We start from the raw sequence: 18,540 nt of genomic DNA on the forward strand, positions 1-18,540 counted from the left end.
CACCTCCTTAGCAGTTAACAGACAGAAAAAAGACACCTCAGGGTGGTGCACGTAATCCATTTTAAATGTCTGTTTCAGGATTCAATTAAAAAACCCCATCCTAAACCCACCTTTTTATTTTCATTCGACTATAAAGATTGACCAGCTCAGATATACATATTTATTCTACAATTCTTCTACATTTTACTAGACGTTTCTTTCTTGCTAATTGCATCATTGTAGCCTTTGTCCTTCTCTTGCTGGACATTCAAATTCTGCACCCTTTTTTGGTGTTTCCTAAGAGTTTTGCTGGTCAGCAGGTCTCTTTGTTTTCAGAGCTGCTGTGGCATGCCTGACTTCTATAGCTTTCCATACTGCCTGTCATAGTGTTATATTACAGAAGACAAACACGCACAGCTTTGCAGAGACTACTCTTTTGTTCTATTATTTATTGAACAGAAGAAATTGGTTTACAATTAATTTTGTCCCTTATCTTTGTCTATGAAAAAGCCATAGTCTTTCATGCCAGGGCTGGAGAAATATACTGTAATGTGGGAGGCCCGACAGCCTGCAAACCATGTAGCTGACAACTTGTCAGCTGAGGACTACTTGAGTGCAATAACCAAAGGGACAAAATAAAGCTTGAAAAACAGGATACGGTATAAATGTGCTCATTTTCTGTTAGCACTGGCTAGAAAGGAACTGACTGGAGAGGAAAAGAGAGATACAAAAGGCCAGAAGCAAAAAGAATAGCACTTGCAATGTGTATGTATTTCAATCTACAAAGCCTTGGCGTTTAGGTCTGCGTGTCTGGATGCAGGACTGAGCAGCTTCATAGGTACATACAGCGTTTCACTTCAAATTTATTAATTACTTAATAGGAGCCAGGAGAAGGGGAATCACTGAGGTAACACTGAATGTGGTAAGGTCTGAAGCACGCTGCATCTTTTGTAGCAATTGCTGCATGTTGAGAAGCGCCGCCTCAGCAGCAGCAACCTTGTGAACTGCCCGGGCATGAATACCACTATTGTTTCCCAGTAAGAAAAACAGACCCGCAGAAAACAGAGAAACTCCTACAGTCCTGGGCTGATGCCAAACTGGGGTATATTCTTTCAGGGGAAGATAACCTGCTTAATTTTGGGTATGTTCTCACGGTAGCTTATTTTATGCTTATAAATGGGTGGCCAAGTGAAGGAGACAGAGTTCTGAAGACCTACAGCATGTGTTTGACAATGCAGAGACACAAACCAGGTTCACAGTTAGATATCCATTCAAAACTGTTTTAGGAAGACGTTCGAGAAAGGGTAAAAGTTAACTTTCTCTAAACCTAACCCAAGGAAGCCATAAGGAAGTAGCAAGGCAGCCAGTATAAAACCCCAAGAGGTCGGTACTTTATTCAGACCCTTGCAGTTGTACTTCTCAACGTGCAGGTGGCGCCAGAAATGAAGCTGTGTGCTTAAGGCTTGGAAACATTTGATGTTGAGACACATGGACTTCTTCTGTCCAGTCCCTAGACAGCAACTTAACCTCCACTGTTACCAGAGTATGAAGACAGCACAGCGCCTTGAATCTCAGAACTGGTGGTCTTGTCTCTTTTACATCCATGCCTTACACTCAGAGCAGGATAAAATCCATCTCATGCCTACTTATGGCATTAATGTTTTGGGAATTTATAATTCTTAAAGCCTCAGAGCCTAGGGCTTTGGTTTCCAGATGCTGTACAAGCATATTTATTTTACTAGGTTTTCCTTTTTGTTGAAAATATGCTCTCATTGATTTTGTGTGTTAGGACCAGGGTGTTTTATTTTGTTTCTTTAATCTCTCCTAATGGAAGGCCTGGAGAATCTTGCTTCATCACTTCTCTTCACGTTCTTTCATCCCAGTGATCTTTAGGACAGTGCTTTTCCAGCTGAAAATGGTCTCTCCCTGTTGAAATTACTCTGAATTTCTGGCTCAAGAATGTTTCTGGTTTTGGATGCAAACTTCTTTACTTCCCCCTCCACCCCCCCCCCCAAAAAAAAAAAAAAAAAAAAGCTTTGTTCATAAAATAAGGACTTGAGTGACCTTTTGGATTATCACAGTTACTAACACCACATTTCAGATAATAGGCCAGATTATTAGAGGTCCATATGGCTCCCATCGCATGAACAGATTAGCTGCTACCTGGGAAGTCTGGTACTGGCTGGTACTGGGATAGACAGATTTTAGACCAGTGCCAGCCACTGGTTTATGCTGAATTAAGCCTTGCCAGTATGTTCTTTGTTTTCAGAGCCTGAGGTGGTCCTTCTGAATGAGTGCACCAGGAATGGAGCAGTTTTCTTTCCTACTTCACAAAAAAAAAAAGAAGAAGTGAGTATTTGGCATGCTGGTGTGTGTGATGGGGGGGGGGGGAGGGTTTAGGCTGATTGTAGCATCTCGTTTACGCAATCGTTTCTTGTATGGGAGAAGGCACAGCCAGGACAGCTGATCTGGACCGGCCAAAGGGATATTCCACACCATGTGATGTCATGCTCAGTATATAAAAAGGGGGTTGGGCAGGGAGGGGCTGGGCGTCGGGCTCCAGGCAGTGAGCAAGTTGCATTGTGTTTCACCCGCTTTGTCCATCTGTTATAAGTCCTGTTGGTGTTCTTTGCCGCTCCCTTTGCTGTCCCAGTAAACTGTCCTTATTCTAACCCACGACTTTTACCTTGTTCTTCTGATTCTCCTCCTCCCCATCCCACAGGGGGGGAAGAACAGAGTGGGCGGCCACGTGGTGCTCAGCTGCTGGCTGGGGTGAAACCACAACACCATGTGCTTATGTGCCATTTAAAACCATGATGTAAATACTTTAGGAAACTTCACCATGTGTCTGTAACCTCCAAATGTATGTAACCTCTGAGGTACTTGGCCTTTTAAATGGAACACTTCATCATGGCAATGACCCAGTTCCTAGGTAAAGTATGATGCAATCATGTTTAGTGTGATTCACAAACCATTTGTATCCTCTTGAATCTAATAATATCCTAGCAGTAACTCTTCAACATACTCCCCTGGAAATCAAACAGTGCCACATCTGATTCTCTTTCAACTGAAGGAGTACAGAAGATTCCTCAAGAACACGAATAGCAACAGCTAGTTCAACCAAAGCAAATCAAACACCTTAGGAAGAGTCTAAAATCAGTGGAGGCCCTGATGGGGAATAAATGAGTGAAATGAAATCTACAGGAATTGTCTTACTATGACAGCAGGAAGTACCTTGGAGTCAAAGAAGACAATCTGCTGTTTAGAAAGGCAACTCCTTTAGAAGAACCAGGAATGTGGAGCTCTGAATTGACAGTTTGATGCAGCTGAACAGCAGCCTTTGATTTCCCTGATATATAGGTGTTCTTCCCACCCAAATGTGGCTTCTTTTAGTACAATCATCTCTGTTTTGGCATTCTTTATGTTCCTGTCTCTCCCTGAATCTGATGTTTATTGTACCATCGGGAGAGCAAATCTGTCTGCCCAGAAGCAGAGAATAAAACTTAGAAAAGGGAGCAGCTTCTCAAATCGAAAAAGGGAATTGAACTCAACATTACCAAGATCTTCTTCAATTGATTCCAACTCTCTTTTCATCCTCCAAGTAAATAAAATGAAACAGAGTTTCTGATTGATTTAAAAGCCTCAACTTACTCAGTGTGGCTTTGATACATTCTTGACACTATTTATGGCTGATGGGAGAATTCAACTGAGCACTAAATGTGAAAGAAGAAACCCTGCAACCGAATTAGGTAAACGTTAACATTAGTACTTGTGATCCTTTGTGTAGGAGGATATGGAAAACAAAACTCTGTCTGGGTGCAAAGGGGACGGAAAGTTTCCAGATTGTGAATGTACTGACCTTCAGTGAGGGAGCAGCAAGATCTATGCGCTGGGGGTTGGGTTTTTTTTTTTCTTTTCTTTTTCTTCTTGAATGTTTGAAGTTGTCACAATGAGTCACGAATGCCCTACATGTTTAGATATTTGTTCCTTGTGAGCTTTTTACCCATATTTTTGCTCTATGTACAAATACAATTTAAAAAGTCTCACTTTAAAAAAAAAAAAAGTTATTGCTGGCCTAGACGTAGGTGTCCTGTTGCTGTTAGTCAAAACAAGGTGGGCAGTTTGCATCCACCTAGATTATCAAAATATAGTTTGTCTGATCTCATGTTTACAGGATGTCAGAACTACCCTGCTCCTGGGACTTGGCTTTATTTGTAAATTAAAAGACAGTGCAACTTCATTTTCTGTCTCAAGTTGGCTTTTCCTAAGCTGTCCTCAATACCTATGTTTTCCATCATTATCCACCTCTTATGTCCTGAAACCTCATTTTCCAAAGAAAATTTGGTCAGCAGTGGAAGGCTAGTTGCCATCTTATATCAGTTTAACAAGAAGAAACCTACCTCTTTACCACCGGAAAGGGGGTTGATGCTCGCAATGAAGCTATCGCTCCGGAGTTCAAAATGCATAGATGATGGTCCACAGAGGTGTTTGATACCTGTGGGAAACTGAAAAATACGGGGAGTAGCCAGTGAGAACTCTTTTTATTCTTTATTACAGGTTTGATAGGTGGGCTTAGATTTGTGGGAGAGTGGGCACAGGAGTGTCCTTCCATCTCTCAGTTCACCGGCTGAGCTGCATGGCTCCGCAGTGAAGCCTCGTGAGGCCTTGGAGAAATGAGAATTGCCTTGTTCTCACTCCTAAAAGCAGACTGGAATGAAGATAGTTTCTGCTGTTTCTACATGTCAATCACCAGGCAAGCTACAGATACAGTTGCAATAATACATTTCATGTTCTAGGGAGTACTTTTTCTTCACCCAACTGAATGCTTCTCCCAAAGACAAGCAAGCAGCAATAGGTTATGTTCCTGGCTAGGATTAAAGACCAGAGCAGTATTACTGAAACTGCAGAGTCTGTTGTATCTTATCTCCCTGACAGGATGAATTTTTTACTTTGAGCTGGCTGTATCTCCAGAAAGATCTAAGATAAAAATCGTGGTTAATACTTGTGTGTGTCAGCTTGTTCAGGCTGTGCGTGTGTAACTGGCGAGGCTGAAATCCCAGCGAGATATTCTGACAGTCACTTACAGGGGTGACAAACGAGGAAACAGCCTTTTTCTGTCATTTATGGGAGAGAAGAGCAGTAGCAATGGAAAAGCAAGCAACAGTGACCTTTCTCCTTCTACCCCCTTCATAGATGTTTAGAGATGTGTTACAGAGGTGCCACTAAAGCCAAGGTATTTTAGTACTGTGGGAGATGGTAAACTAGAGGAGGCATTGGGTAAGTGTGGCAGCATGGGGAGACCTACATTCATCAGGCCTCCAGGAGAAGGCTTCTGGACACAGGGTTATATCAGGTACTCCAAGGGCTATCTGTGCTACTTGGTGGTAGCACTGATAAAGCAGGGGCACTGCCTTCTACCTCCAGAAATGTGCTGCATCACCTCTGCTGTTTCAGTCAATGCTGCCATCGGGTTTATTTTCATGAACGCTGGTAATGTGGCAGCCACACTTTTATTAGCACTTCGACCTCTACAATTAGATGGGAATCTTTAAGAAAGCAGTTTCCTCTGTTGAGGATCGCTTTATCTGAATGCAGACCTCTTCCCCTCTCTCCAGAGTTAGAGTCTGAAAAGTAGAGGGCCTTGTTTCATTTTATAAATCCTATGGTTTTTTAGGTGAAGATTGTGATCCTGGAAGCTTGTTGCAGCAGGTGAGGGGCTGGAATAAAGATCAGTCCCACCATGAGATGCCACAGGCTGAGAAGCAAAGCCAAAGCTTGTGCAGGACTTAAACCACCACTGCTCTGTGTTTGCCTCTGAAGAGTTCCCTTGATGGAGGCTGAAGCCAGACTCAGGATGCTGTGAATATGCACTGTTCCTCGGGAATTTCACTCCTAAGAAGAAACCTTTAGTCATGTTATTACTTCATGTCCTTTGGGGAACGGACTATCCATCATTGCAGCTAAGTAGGTGGGGAAGGTTCCCTCTTATCTCTTTCTCCAAAAAGCAAAGGAATTTCTGGGAATACAGAACTGGGGGAGCTGCTGCTATACGTGACAGGACAAAGCAAGTAGAAGGGGCCTGACAGCTCAGGGCAGCTACACCTCTTTTTCTGCTATTACAAGCATTTTAGCCTGGTTTTTTCTTCCTCCCCCTCCCTTCCTCCCCATTGCGACATGAGGCGTGCCAAGCAGAAAGGGAGAGCCTAAAACTGCTTGCCCTGAGGCCTGGGAGGGGAGGAATGAGCAGCTTGTATTGCCAGCTTGGAAGGAGGCTGAAGGGTACAGAGGGCAAAGAGCAGAAATGTGGCTGGGGGTGGAGTGGCGTCAGGGAGGGAGGGATGTGGGCTGCACAACTGTACTGGGTTTGCATGGCAAGGGTTTGGTGGGGGAGGGTTATAGTGATGGCTTCTGTGAGGAGTTGCTAGAAGCTTCCTCCAGGTCTGACAGAGCCAATGACAACCAGCTCCAAGGCAGACACACCGCTGGCCATGTCTGAGCCCATCAGAGATGGTGGTAAAGCCTCTGGGATAAGTTAAGAAGTGGGGGGAGGGGGGAAAGCTATTGCAGCCAGAGAAAGGGGTGAGATGTGAGAGGGACAATTCTGCACACGCCCAGGTCAATGAAGGAGAGGGAGGAGGCCAGATTCCCCTGCAACCCCTGGAGAAGACCGGCAGGCTGTCCTGTCGCAGCTCAAGGAAGATGATGGGGACTGGAGGACCCCAGGCTGGAGCAGGGCAGTGTGTGGGGAGTCCTCCTCCTGAGGAGGAAGGAGACAAGATGTGATGAACTGACCCCAATCCCCATTCCCTGTCCCCCTATGCCGCTGCTAAAAAGTCAAGAATCTGTTACAATAGACTGAATGTAACTTAATTTGGGGAGTCCTGTGTGAAGTCCCCTAACTGGGAGTATCACCAGTTTGCTCTGTGAAAGTGGTTCTTTGATGCAGTTGTACCCACACAAACGCACATACACATAGCTCAGTTCCTTATGTGACATGGAACGCTTCCCTACGCCAAATAAATCTCTAAATCTCACACCCCACCACTCTTCAGATACAGGATTTAGAGAGCTGACTCAATATTTGAACCTATAGCCTTGTCTTCTTCATGCCAGCAGCTTCCTTGAAACGACACATCAGTGATCTGATAACCATTTAAAACTTTTAATAGGAGCTTTTAACCTTTTTCATACAACTGCTGAAGCAGCAAACCTGTCTGTAATTATGTCAAGTTAAATCACATTACAGTAGTAGCTACGCCATACTAGCTGTCACCACAGCTAGATACTTGAAATTTGACAGATAGTACAGTTATATATGACAGATAGTACAGTTATATATGATGTCACCACATATGACAGGAAATTTGAAACAGTTTCGTAGAAGATATGAATGAGTCTCTTGCAAATTCATCTTACTGGAACTCTTGTTACAGAAAATTACCCACTACTGTCATAATGCTCTGTTCAGTTACACTTCCTTTATTTTTACTCTTCGGTTCTCAGTTGTGTAAACACCCTACTACTGTTCTGTCATCACAACACGGTGCTTTTCTACATCTCCTACCTGCTGTTTCTTTATAGGAAATGCCAGGCCATTACTGCACTGGGAGATTTTGAGCTTGGGTCAGTGTTCTGGTACCTTCGGTGGAAGTTTTTCAGATTTCTGCATGCAGAGGTACCATCTTACACCCTTCCAGTGGAAATTTATGTTCTATTTCGCCTTCCTCCTGTTCTTCCCCCCGTGACTTATTCAATGACTTCAGTCTTTCACCGGTCGTGCTCTTTCCCCTCGCGCAGTCCTGCATCAGGACATGTGGCCGGCATCAGGACATGTGGCCAAGCAACTGCTTCACGCCGCGTCAAGGAGGTAGGTTAAAAACTGGGGTTTGAAGCCAGTCTCGGCCCCCCCAGCCCCGAACACGACTGCCCGGGCGGGCCGTGGGGAGCAGCGCTAGAGCCAAGCCGCGCCCTGAGGCACAGGGTAAGGTCGCCTCTGCCACAACCGCGCTTGTTTGCGTCTGTGTCAGTACGAGGTCCCGCAGGCCAGGTCGTGGGCCTGGGCTACTGCTCCTACGGCCGCTTCCCTTCCCTGCGGCGGGCAGCACAGGCTGCCCGGGCCGCCCGCCAGCCCCGCACGGAAATCCCCGCCCTGGGCCGCGCCGGGCCGGGCCGGCGGGGAAGCACGCTGTGCTGGCGGGTTTCCCCGGCCGGGAGGAAAGTACCTAACGTCCCTGCTGACGCCGGCGGGCCGGGGCCTCCCTTCCTCGGCACGGTTACTGTAGCGAGCAAGGGGGCGGCGAAGCTCAACCGAGGGGCCGGCCGGCTGGAGACCCCAGTGTTGAGGGACTGGAAACCCAGGGGAAGGTTCCTCCCGCCGGCAGCCGCCGCACGGAGGCGCTCGCTCGGGAAGCGGCCGAGGGCGCAGTTCGGCAGCTCAGCCCAGTCCGGCGGCAGGGAGGGATGGAGGGAGGAGAAGGGAAGCTCCGCCCGACCGCTCACTCCGTCAGGCCGCGCATGCGCGCGGGCCCTGCCGGGGCTTTCCCGGCGCGGCGCCCGTACCCGGACTTTCCCGGGCAGGGGCGGTGCCGGACGGGGGCATCTTTCCCCCCCGCCCCTTGCCGGGCACCGCATATAGACTGAGGAGCGCACCCGACCTGTCCGCTGCTGGGGGTCTGACCGGAGGCTGTGAGTACAGGGTGGGGGTCGGGCCGCGGCCTGGCAGGGCCTTGCCGCCGGGGCGCTGCTGCTGCGTGGGGTGCGTCGGGGCCGTGTCAGGGGGCCGGCCGCACCTGTCACCGGCCTTGCGGCGCTGGCCAGCGGTGGAGGAGGCCCGGGGCGGGCTGGGGGGCCTGCCCTACCCCGTTCCGCTCTAGGCAGCGGTGGCCGGCGCTGGAGGGGAGCGCGGCCCTGCGAGAGGCCCGGGACGGCGCCTAGCAGCCCGCGGGAGGGTGGAGGAGCGGGGCCCTGCCGTGCCGTGCCGTGCCGGGGGGCACCGCGGCGCCCGGCAAGGGCCGCCCGTCGCTGTGGGGATGCGGCAGCGCACGGACCCCGCCGGGCGGATTTCGGTGCGCAGGGCTTGGCGGGCGGACGTGTTTTGCCTGGGCTGTAACACGAGAGCAGGGAGATGTTGAACCAGGCTTTGAGCTTGCAGTGCTTTCCGTGGGCATCTTCTTAGCGTCGCTGCGGGATAATGGGAGAAGCAGGCGTGAGACTCGGAGCAGTTGGGCGGCTGGAAATGAAGGATCCCGGGGGCTATAGCGGAGGGTAGTAGCAGAAGAGCGGTAGTCAGAAAGCGGCCACAGGACCCCAGATTTAAGCGGTCCTAGATGTTGTTAGGATTGTCGGGGTCTCCGCTTGCTCTGGTATTTTTAGCGTTTACTCTGAGCTGTCTGGCTTGCTCCAGTACGGAAACAGCTTAACTTCCTGGCCGAGCATTGTTCGTGAGTGCTGGTAGCTTAGTCTCACCGCCTGCACTGAAGGAGTGGAGTGGTGTCAGGCATTTCTAACTCGTGTCCTCAGTGATATATTAAGAACAAAACTACTAAGAGCTATCGAAATGAGTCGGAAATGGTCTTCCAGTAGGTGATTTTTCTAGGGCTGTCTTATGACAAGTATATCTGTTCTGAATCTTTCCTGGCAGAACTTTTTAGGAACTGATACTACAGAGCAGACTCCTATATATTTAAAAACTTTTACTCTCACCCTGAAAACTTCGGTGAAGTTCAATTTTGCTGATGTCTTACATGTCAAGTGTCATGGGATTTACCTAAATAAGAAATTCCAGTACTCTTAAATTGTCAGTGTAATAAAACTGGATCTTTATTGTTTGAGAACCTGCAGGCTTAAGTCAACTTAAATGCATGCAGTTTTTAGTACTTAGTTTAGTTGTACAGCTCATGATCAGGCAGCCTGATTAATCCATCTGCCAAAAAAAAAAAATCTGCTTGTAGATTAAACAGTTCTGTATGTGTCAGTAGTAGAGGAATTGAGTGTAAAATCTGCTCTGTGTGACAGTATGTAAAGTTGACTCCATGAAGTTACAAAAAAGTTTGTTGAGATTTTGGTGTATCAATTTGTGTATATAGACATTTATATCTGTTTATATAGATGTTACATGCACCTCATTTTGTGTGTTTTGAAACACTCCTCTCTTCCTTACAGGTTTTGTTCTGCCTGAAAGAATTATATGATTGAAACCATAGATACTTACAGTTTCTTCTTGGGAACAGTCAGTATCAGTATGGAGGCGTAGACACCTTAGAAGGGACTTCAGTCTGAACTCTGGGAGGTAGTTCTGTGCACAAATAAAGAAACTAAGGCTTCAATTTGATTCTTTTTTTTTAAATCTGAGAATTCTGTTTGCTTCTGTATGCCATAAACATGGCATACAGAAAAAACTTAATTCAACAGCATAAAGTATTAGAATATCCCAACACAAGGCAATTAATTTATGTCAAATTTGGTAACTGTATACTTGTAGCTAAGGCACCGGGTTAAAACTGAAATGCTCTGTTCAGTGTGTGCTGAGAGTGTTAAAAGACAGAAAAGCCTGGGGCTGTTCCAGGCTTGTTGATTAAGAGGGTTCATCCTTGTCAGAGACAGTGTATAGAATTCATTTATCTTGTAGCTGCATATTTGATACATATGAAGTTGAGTATAAATGAATTTCTTGAGTCTTTACAGTTACTACAACAGCATGCAGAAATTGAGGGGTTTTTTGGATGTCTCATAGTAGCAAAGATCAGTTCAGTAATGTCAGTTCAGGGGCTCTTTTCTCATACACCTTCTGAGCTTGATAAACCATTACTTTCAACCTCCTAATGAGGTTTGAAAACTAAAAATCTTCACACGTGAATAAGCTGCATGTTGAACAGCAGCCTAGGGTGAAATAGTTCTTAAATCACTTAACACATGTTCTGCTTAAAAATGATGTAATTTTAGTTGTTCCCCATTTTAGTTTCTTTATTGACAAAGGATTTTGATAAACATGTCTGAGGTTTTCCCCTCTGGATCCCAACTCCACTAGCCTGATGAACTGATGCTGCTCTCCCTCGTATGTAGTACGAGGAAAGCATGTGAAGCCTATATAATTAAAGGGAAAGCCCTTTTTGACATGCAGTGGGACAGCTTCTGCACCAAAAGCTGTGTAAATTAAAGTACAAGAACTTCCCAAATGGTCAAAGGCTGCTAATAATGAGGGTAATTCTATTCACATACACATTCAAGTTTGCACATAAAAGTATTTCACTTTCGGGTTCTTGCTTTTGTACAGGCAGGGGTTGTTCCAAATTGCCTTTAATGCACACAACTACCTCCCAGAGGAAGACTTGTCCCATTCTTCCAAAAATAGTCCATTATGAACATAATGGAAAACAGCCCTTTCTTGGCAGGCATCATGAAGCAGAGTGCTTTGTGTGATGAACTGAAGTATGACTTATCCTGTGAACTCTACAGAATGTCAACGTTTTCTACTTTTCCCGTTAACGTGCCGGTATCGGAACGGAGCCTTGCACGGGCTGGGTTTTATTACACTGGTGTGCAAGATAAAGTTACGTGCTTCAGTTGTGGCTTAACGTTGGACAACTGGCAACCAGGAGATAACGCTATGGAGAAACATAAACAGCTGCATCCTAGCTGCAGTTTTGTTCAAAACATGCTTGCAGTGAACAACCTCGGACTGTCCTCATGTTCTGCCTTTTCACCTCTGGTTGCAAACAGTCTCTCACCATCTCTACATTCCATAACGCTTTCTCCAAGTTTAGAACAAGTTGGATATTTCAGTGGCTCTTTTTCCAGTTTTCCACAAGACCCAATAACTACTAGGGCAGTCGAAGACCTTTCGTTCTTGAGACCTAAACTTCACAACCCTTCTATGAGTACAGAAGATGCTAGACTGCGCACTTTCCACTCGTGGCCGCTGACGTTTCTCTCGCCCGCTGATCTGGCAAAGGCTGGGCTTTATTACTTGGGCACAGCAGACAAAGTTGCTTGTTTCACCTGTGGTGGTCAGCTCAGTAACTGGGAACCAAAAGATAATGCTATGTCAGAGCATCGGAGACACTTCCCTAACTGCCCTTTTGTGGAAAACCTTACCCGAGACCAGCCAAGTTTCAATGTCACAAATGTGAGCATGCAAACCCATGAAGCACGGGTCAAAACATTCATAAATTGGCCGTCAAGAATTCCAGTTAAGCCTGAACAACTTGCTGATGCTGGCTTTTACTATGTAGGTAAGAAAAACTCATCTCTTGTTTTATTCGTATTGTTGTGTCAGCGTTTACTGTGAAGTGAACTGTGTGGATGTTTACTAGATAGTTTGCCTTATGTTTTTCTAAAGGCCGCAACGATGATGTCAAGTGCTTTTGCTGTGATGGTGGGTTAAGGTGCTGGGAATCTGGAGATGATCCGTGGATTGAGCATGCAAAGTGGTTTCCAAGGTAACTTGCAAAATCTTTATCGTAGTTTGTTCACATCCTTACTGCTTAAATAATTTTAATTTTGGCAGATATGTACTACACTTAAAGCATTTTCTTCATTAAGCATAGTATTTAATGCTTTCCAATTCATAACTAAAAGCCATGTGCATCCCCAAATCACTATTAGCAAGTGAGGCTGCATTGTTAATGAGCATACTTATCTCAGAGAAGAAGTCAGAAAGCAGACTAAGGAGACCAAAAGCTGCTGAGAAATGAACTTAAGAGGAGCATCTAACTCCCTTGGTGTAATGCTATGCCTGTGAAGAATGTTCTTGAACTTTTTATCAGGTGGTGTTTAGTTTGTCAATTTCTTAGGTGTGGAAAGGCTTGTGGAGAAGGTTTCAGTGATTGTTTAACATGTCTGTATTGGAAAAATGACAGAAATAACTTTTTAAATGTCCCTTGTAATTAAATGGTAATTGCCAACCTAATTGCTATCTGTGCCTGTGGAAGTCTCCACCTACATCAATGACAAAAATAGCAGCACTTAATATCAGGAAATCGAATAATAATTCTTCACGTTGTAGATCTCCAACTAGCCTTTCATGGGCAGTTTACCAGCTACTGTGATGTATGTGCAGTTAAATGGCAGCTTTGTGTCCTTCTGCATTGGCCTGTCAGTAAATGTACTTAAGAGGTACAGCTCTGCAGTCATGAAACATGTCTGGCTTTGATAGTGGTGTTTAACTTCTTTTGAGTAATCCGAATAGGACATGAGAATGATGAGATAGGTAGAAACAGTTTATCAGTGCACTCTGTAGGGATGCTGACGCAGTATCATGTCTCATGACATGATGTTTTGATTAGAAGTGCATTTATGTAACTAAGCCTACTCACTGCTGAATGTCATGGAAAAGCTTTACCAGAGTGTCACCAGACACTAGGCTGTATGAAGCTTCCAACTGAGAGAACTCCCCCCTGAAGAAAGCAAAGCTGTGTTATTGTAAACTGTTTTATTCTTCTGCATGTTCATTTGGCAAGTAGAAAGTATGAAAGTCTAATACATTTTTGTGAATGTTACAGATGTGATTATCTGCTTCGTGTAAAAGGAGGAGAGTTTGTAAGTCAAATTCAGGCCAGGTTCCCCCATCTTCTTGAACAGGTAAACTTTACTGTTCTGTAACTGTGGTTTTCCCTTTTGTGGAGTGCTGTGTTCTTCTGGGGAGTTTGATCCATCCTTATGCCTCATTTCTGCATATATTTCTAATGGATTTCTAACAGGATAAGTGCTTTTCATGAGTACAGAAATGAAACTGCTGCTGAACCATGGCTAAGGGACCTGGACTGGTGGAGTTTAACTTATAGAGACTATGTATGGAAAGTGTTAGGAGGCAGTGAGCTCCTTTGTGTCAGGAGAAGGAAATTGTCCGTGTGTGAGTTTCAGTGAGCAACGCAGATCAGTATTGTTATTTCAGAAATCAGTCATGGAAAGCCTGAGTTATCTGTGCTTCTGCCAAGAGTAAGCCAAACTTCCCTTCATGGAAGTGGTCAGCACTGACTTTGTTATATCATTGCACAAATTTGTGGATTTCTGTAACCCCATGTAAAATAGATAAAAAGTTTAGTGTGGTTGGTGAGGGAAGAATGTGTTAAAGGTACGTGGGCCATACCCTGATACTAATGTTCCGTTGTGTTTCACAGCTCTTGTCAACTTCTGATACGTCTGTAGATGAAAACATTGATCCCCCAAGTATGTATATTAAAGCATGTTTTTAAACTTCTTTGGCACTTTGAATAATCAACCATTAAGTTTGCAAAGCTAATGAGCTTAATTGTTAGGCTTTCTTGGAAGCAACGATATTCTGAGTGTTTTTAAACTAAGGATAAAAGTTAGGTGACATTATTGTTATATGAGCAGGCTTCAAGGAATCACCTTTAAGACCTCTTGTCTTTCATTTTCCTTCAGTTCATATGAAGGTACTTAGTTTGAAATGCTTAGCATCTGCTGAAGTTGTGTTTTTTTGGTGGTTTAATGGTAGGGTTAAACAAAACAAGTTGACCATTTTTTAGGCTTATAACTAGGTAAATGCTCTGAACTGAGCAGCAGTGGTCAAGGAGAGGATAGGACAAGCTGATAAAGTGAAGTCTTTCTGAGTTGGAGGCTGATCATGGAGAAATAAATTCTTCCTGGAGGGTGAGTGGGTTATGTTGTTCCAGTCCCTGCTGGTTGAAGACAGTGAGTCAGAATCCCATGTGCCTGGTGCTTACTAAGTTGAATGGAAAATACTGATCAAGAGCTGGAATAGAGCAATTGTTTATACTATAAACTCCGAATTTTGATCCTGCCCCCCTGACATTTTGGGAGGCTGCAGTTAGAAATTACTCAGTATAACAAATGCTGCTAAGGCACAGTGGAATTCTCTGTGGTTTCTCTAGGTTATCTTAGATTTTAGTGAAGGCCTGACATGGATTGAAGATACTCAGTTCAATTGAATACAAGTAACTGGCTTCCATTTAAAAAAAAACTTTTTTATTTACTAATTGGAAATATGTTTTAAAACTTTTTAATGCTAGGCATTAATGTATATATGCACGTGTATATGTAATGTTGATGTGTCTGACTTCTGGGTTGTATTTTACTCTATATCCTACATTTTCTTCTTCAATTAGTTATTCGTTTTGAACGTGGAGAGTGTCACTCAGAAGATGCTATCATGATGAATACGCCTGTGATTAAAGCTGCCTTGGAGATGGGATTCAGTAGAAGGCTAGTAAAGCAAACAGTGCAAAGTAAAATCCTGGCTACTGGAGAAAACTACAAGACTGTTAACGAGCTTGTGTCTGATCTGCTGACTGCTGAAGATGAGAAGAGGGAAGAAGAGAGAGAGAGACAATTTGAAGAAGTGGCATCAGGTAGGCATAAGGCATGAATAAAAGTGAAACAAATGGTTTGTGTTTTGTATATTTTTTATAATTGTTTTTATTTTCAAAATGATTTAATTGCTGTTCACGTTCTGTAAAAGCGTGGTCAGGGTGTCTCCATGGAACGGGGTGTCTGTGGAGCAGCAGGCTGGGAATTGCTTCAATTCCCTTTCAAGAGGATGGTTCATAAAGGCACCAGGGGTTCAGAACGTCTTGATTCTCTCCACAGGAGCAAAGCCATATTTTTCTTTCAATTTGTTTGTCATTATATTACTGTTAATACAATAAATGGAACCAAGAATGTTTACTAGGCATACTTGGCTCTTTAAGTTGCTTGAATCAGTGAGCTCCATATCTGCCTCCTAGGAGAGGCCATAAACTTCTGCAAATGTAGGTTCTGTAAGGTGGGCAAAGGTCTGCTTTGCTGTGTCTGACTCAGCCATGTAGGTCAGCTATTTAACAGTGTTCATTTTAACATTCCTGTTGTTCTAATGCCATATAAGTAGTGAAGCCTAAAAGTAACCCAAAACCTCTCAATTATAACTTGAAGTAAGACTGCTGCTTTCTTACTTGCATGTTTTATCCAAAAAGCATAGCTGGATTTCAGCCATTAAGCATTAGTGCAAATGATTCTTCTTCTTGTTTGTGATAGTCTGTTTAAAAAAATATTCCTGAATCTGTTTGTGTTGTACATCTGCTTTTCTTGCACATAGTTTGGTTGGACACCCCTTACAAATGCCTGATTCTCTCTGTGCCTCAGGCATGATTTTGACTGCCACTGACTAAAGTCCCTCTGGGTGTTAGTGAGTTAGCGCTGGTGCGAGGTGGAGGCGTTGTTTTTCTTTGCAGTTCTGCAGAGAATGTGAATCTTGCTAATGTGAAGTTAGACAAGATCCCCTCAGATAACAGCCTAGAGGTGGGAGCAGGAGGTTCCTTCAGCTCGGAAGCTGCTTGTATGTGGTTTTCTCAAGTCTGTTCTTTATGTGAACGCCACTAAAACTTACCAAGGTCTTTATTAACGATGAGTAGTATGCAAAAATTTCAAAAGTTTAAAGAGTATAATCAATTATTGTTAGGCAGAAATGCAGCTTGAAGTAATGTATTCCTAACAAGCATCTAATACCCTTTGCATTCCAGATGATTTGTCCTTAATCCGGAAGAATCGAATGGCTTTGTTTCAGCGTCTAACATGTGTACTTCCAATCCTTGGGAGTTTACTATCAGCTAAAGTGATAACAGAACTGGAGCATGATGTTATTAAGCAAAAGACTCAGACACCATTGCAAGCAAGGGAACTGATAGATACAGTTTTAGTGAAAGGAAATGAAGCAGCCAGCATATTCAGAAACTGTCTACGCGATTGTGACCCTGTACTGTACAAAGATTTGTTTGGTATGTACCTTTTCTGAAAGGATATGACTTTATACAAGTCTAACCAGTGCTGTCATAGCAATCTAAAGATCAAAAAAAAAAAAAATCAGATGCTGTTTGAATATAAATTGAATATATAATTACTTCAGTTTTTGTTCTCTTCTTTTAGTGGAGAAGAACATGAAGTATATTCCCACAGAAGATGTTTCAGGTATGTTGAGCTCTGTATCTTACTTCAAAGGGTATTGTGGGGTAAATAGCTAGCATCATAAAAAGGAAAATCACTTTGGTTAAGAAACAGGTTTTATGCTTTGCCTTCTCCCATATTCTGCTTTGGTAAAATGGACTTACCTGAAAGAGCATGTGCAGACTTGCAAGCAAGTCTGTCTGCTGGAAGCTGTATCCTGTGCCTTCCACATGCTGCTGCACCTGAAGAGATAGAGCTTTCTGGAGCTTAACAATTCATGCATGTGCTAGAACTGATCCTGTTACAAGTTGTCCTTTGGGCATTTGGTGAAGACTGGACAGTGAATAGTAGGGGTAGCATTTCACAGCAAGCATCATCATTGTGACTTGTCCTGCATGGGTGATAGTGTCCTAGGATCTAGCTTGGCTAACACCTGAGTAGATACAAATTTGCTCTGGTTCTTAGTGCTGTAGTTTAATATGTTAATAATCTGAGGAGAAGTATACAGCCCTGAATATAGCTCACTTCCTTCAGTTGGGCTGTGCTCTGTGCTCCTAACATCCAAGCAAGAGAAGTGCAGTGTTAGCTAAAATGTAAACATTGGTCAAGAACTCCAGTTGGCCTCCAGTCCCCAAGCTGTTTGTGAGCTGTCTGTAGTCTCTCAGAAGTGGAGAGTACAGCCTAGTTCCTTGCTTGCCAGTTTGAGCTCTGGAAAATGTACTCTCTGTCTCACTGCCATCTATGCATAGTGAGTATACAGGTTGGGAAGTAAAGGATGAAATGGAACACGGCTGTATTCTAATTAGAATGCACATCTATTCAGGCTTCTTAAAAGTTAAATAATTTTTTTCTAGGTTTACCTATGGAAGAACAGTTAAGAAGATTGCAAGAGGAAAGAACATGTAAAGTTTGCATGGACAAAGAAGTCTCTATTGTTTTTATTCCATGTGGTCACTTGGTGGTATGCAAAGAATGTGCACCGTCCCTTAGAAAGTGCCCTATTTGCAGGGGGACAATAAAGGGCACAGTTCGGACATTTCTTTCATAAAGAGGGAAACTGGCAAAATGTCTCTGTTCCTGGCATCCCCCAGCTGCTGGAGCTTAAGCCAGCAGTGTCTTAAGGATGGAAAATCATGGTACTGAAGATGTACACAGTTGTGAAATAGAAACCTGTATCATCAGTATGAGTATACTGGGTCTTCCTTGCCCAAGAAAATGTCTGTTGGTAAAAAAAAACCTCGATACTGAGGTAAAGTTTTTGTAGCTTTCCTTTCTGGAGAGCAGTTTCACTAGCATACCCTTGTGTCACTTTGAATAAAAAGCTTTCTGGTTGAGTTCCTGAAATGGAGCTTGCTGTAACTCTTCTTGCAAGCTTCCTCTGTGTGGATGTGAGAAAATAAACTGAGGTTGCTGTTTATCTTAACTTCAGTTACTGTTTTGGTTCTGATTTGGCTTTCTTGTGGATTTGAGGAGAGATGCTAACTGTTCCAGGAACAGCAGGACTTTTTTTAGACTTTATTCATGTCTAGATACTTGTATAATGTGTGTTAATAGGAGTTTATATGAAGGCTGAATTAAAATATTTGTACTTCTCAAATGAGTGCTTGCTTACTCTTTTCCTGTTGTTGGCTTTTCTCTGTAGGCTGCAGTGACTAGAGTGATCTC

At 43.9% G+C, this 18,540-nt stretch overlaps 1 protein-coding gene across 1 annotated transcript; it reads left to right on the forward strand.

Moving 5' to 3' along the window:
- Positions 1-11,046: 11,046 nt before the first annotated feature.
- BIRC2 (baculoviral IAP repeat containing 2) lies at positions 11,047-18,540 on the forward strand. The gene is made up of 8 exons (XM_084261187.1): positions 11,047-12,209; positions 12,317-12,416; positions 13,479-13,557; positions 14,097-14,145; positions 15,066-15,308; positions 16,455-16,709; positions 16,858-16,899; positions 17,730-18,540. Exons 1-8 carry the CDS (start codon positions 11,336-11,338, stop codon positions 17,921-17,923), a joined length of 1,836 nt encoding a protein of 611 aa, XP_084117313.1. The 5' UTR covers positions 11,047-11,335; the 3' UTR covers positions 17,924-18,540.

This window comes from Gallinula chloropus (assembly GCF_964237585.1).
Source record: "Gallinula chloropus genome assembly, chromosome: 1".
Taxonomy (NCBI): Eukaryota; Metazoa; Chordata; class Aves; order Gruiformes; family Rallidae; genus Gallinula; species Gallinula chloropus.

Excerpts from the sequence above, each read along its gene's own strand:
- BIRC2 (XM_084261187.1), top strand. The coding sequence starts at position 11,336 with ATGAACATAATGGAAAACAGCCCTTTCTTGGCAGGCATCATGAAGCAG. Across the intron at positions 14,146-15,065 it reads TGAAAACATTGATCCCCCAA|TTATTCGTTTTGAACGTGGA; the intron begins GTATGTATATTA and ends TTCTTCAATTAG. Across the intron at positions 16,710-16,857 it reads ACTGTACAAAGATTTGTTTG|TGGAGAAGAACATGAAGTAT; the intron begins GTATGTACCTTT and ends CTCTTCTTTTAG.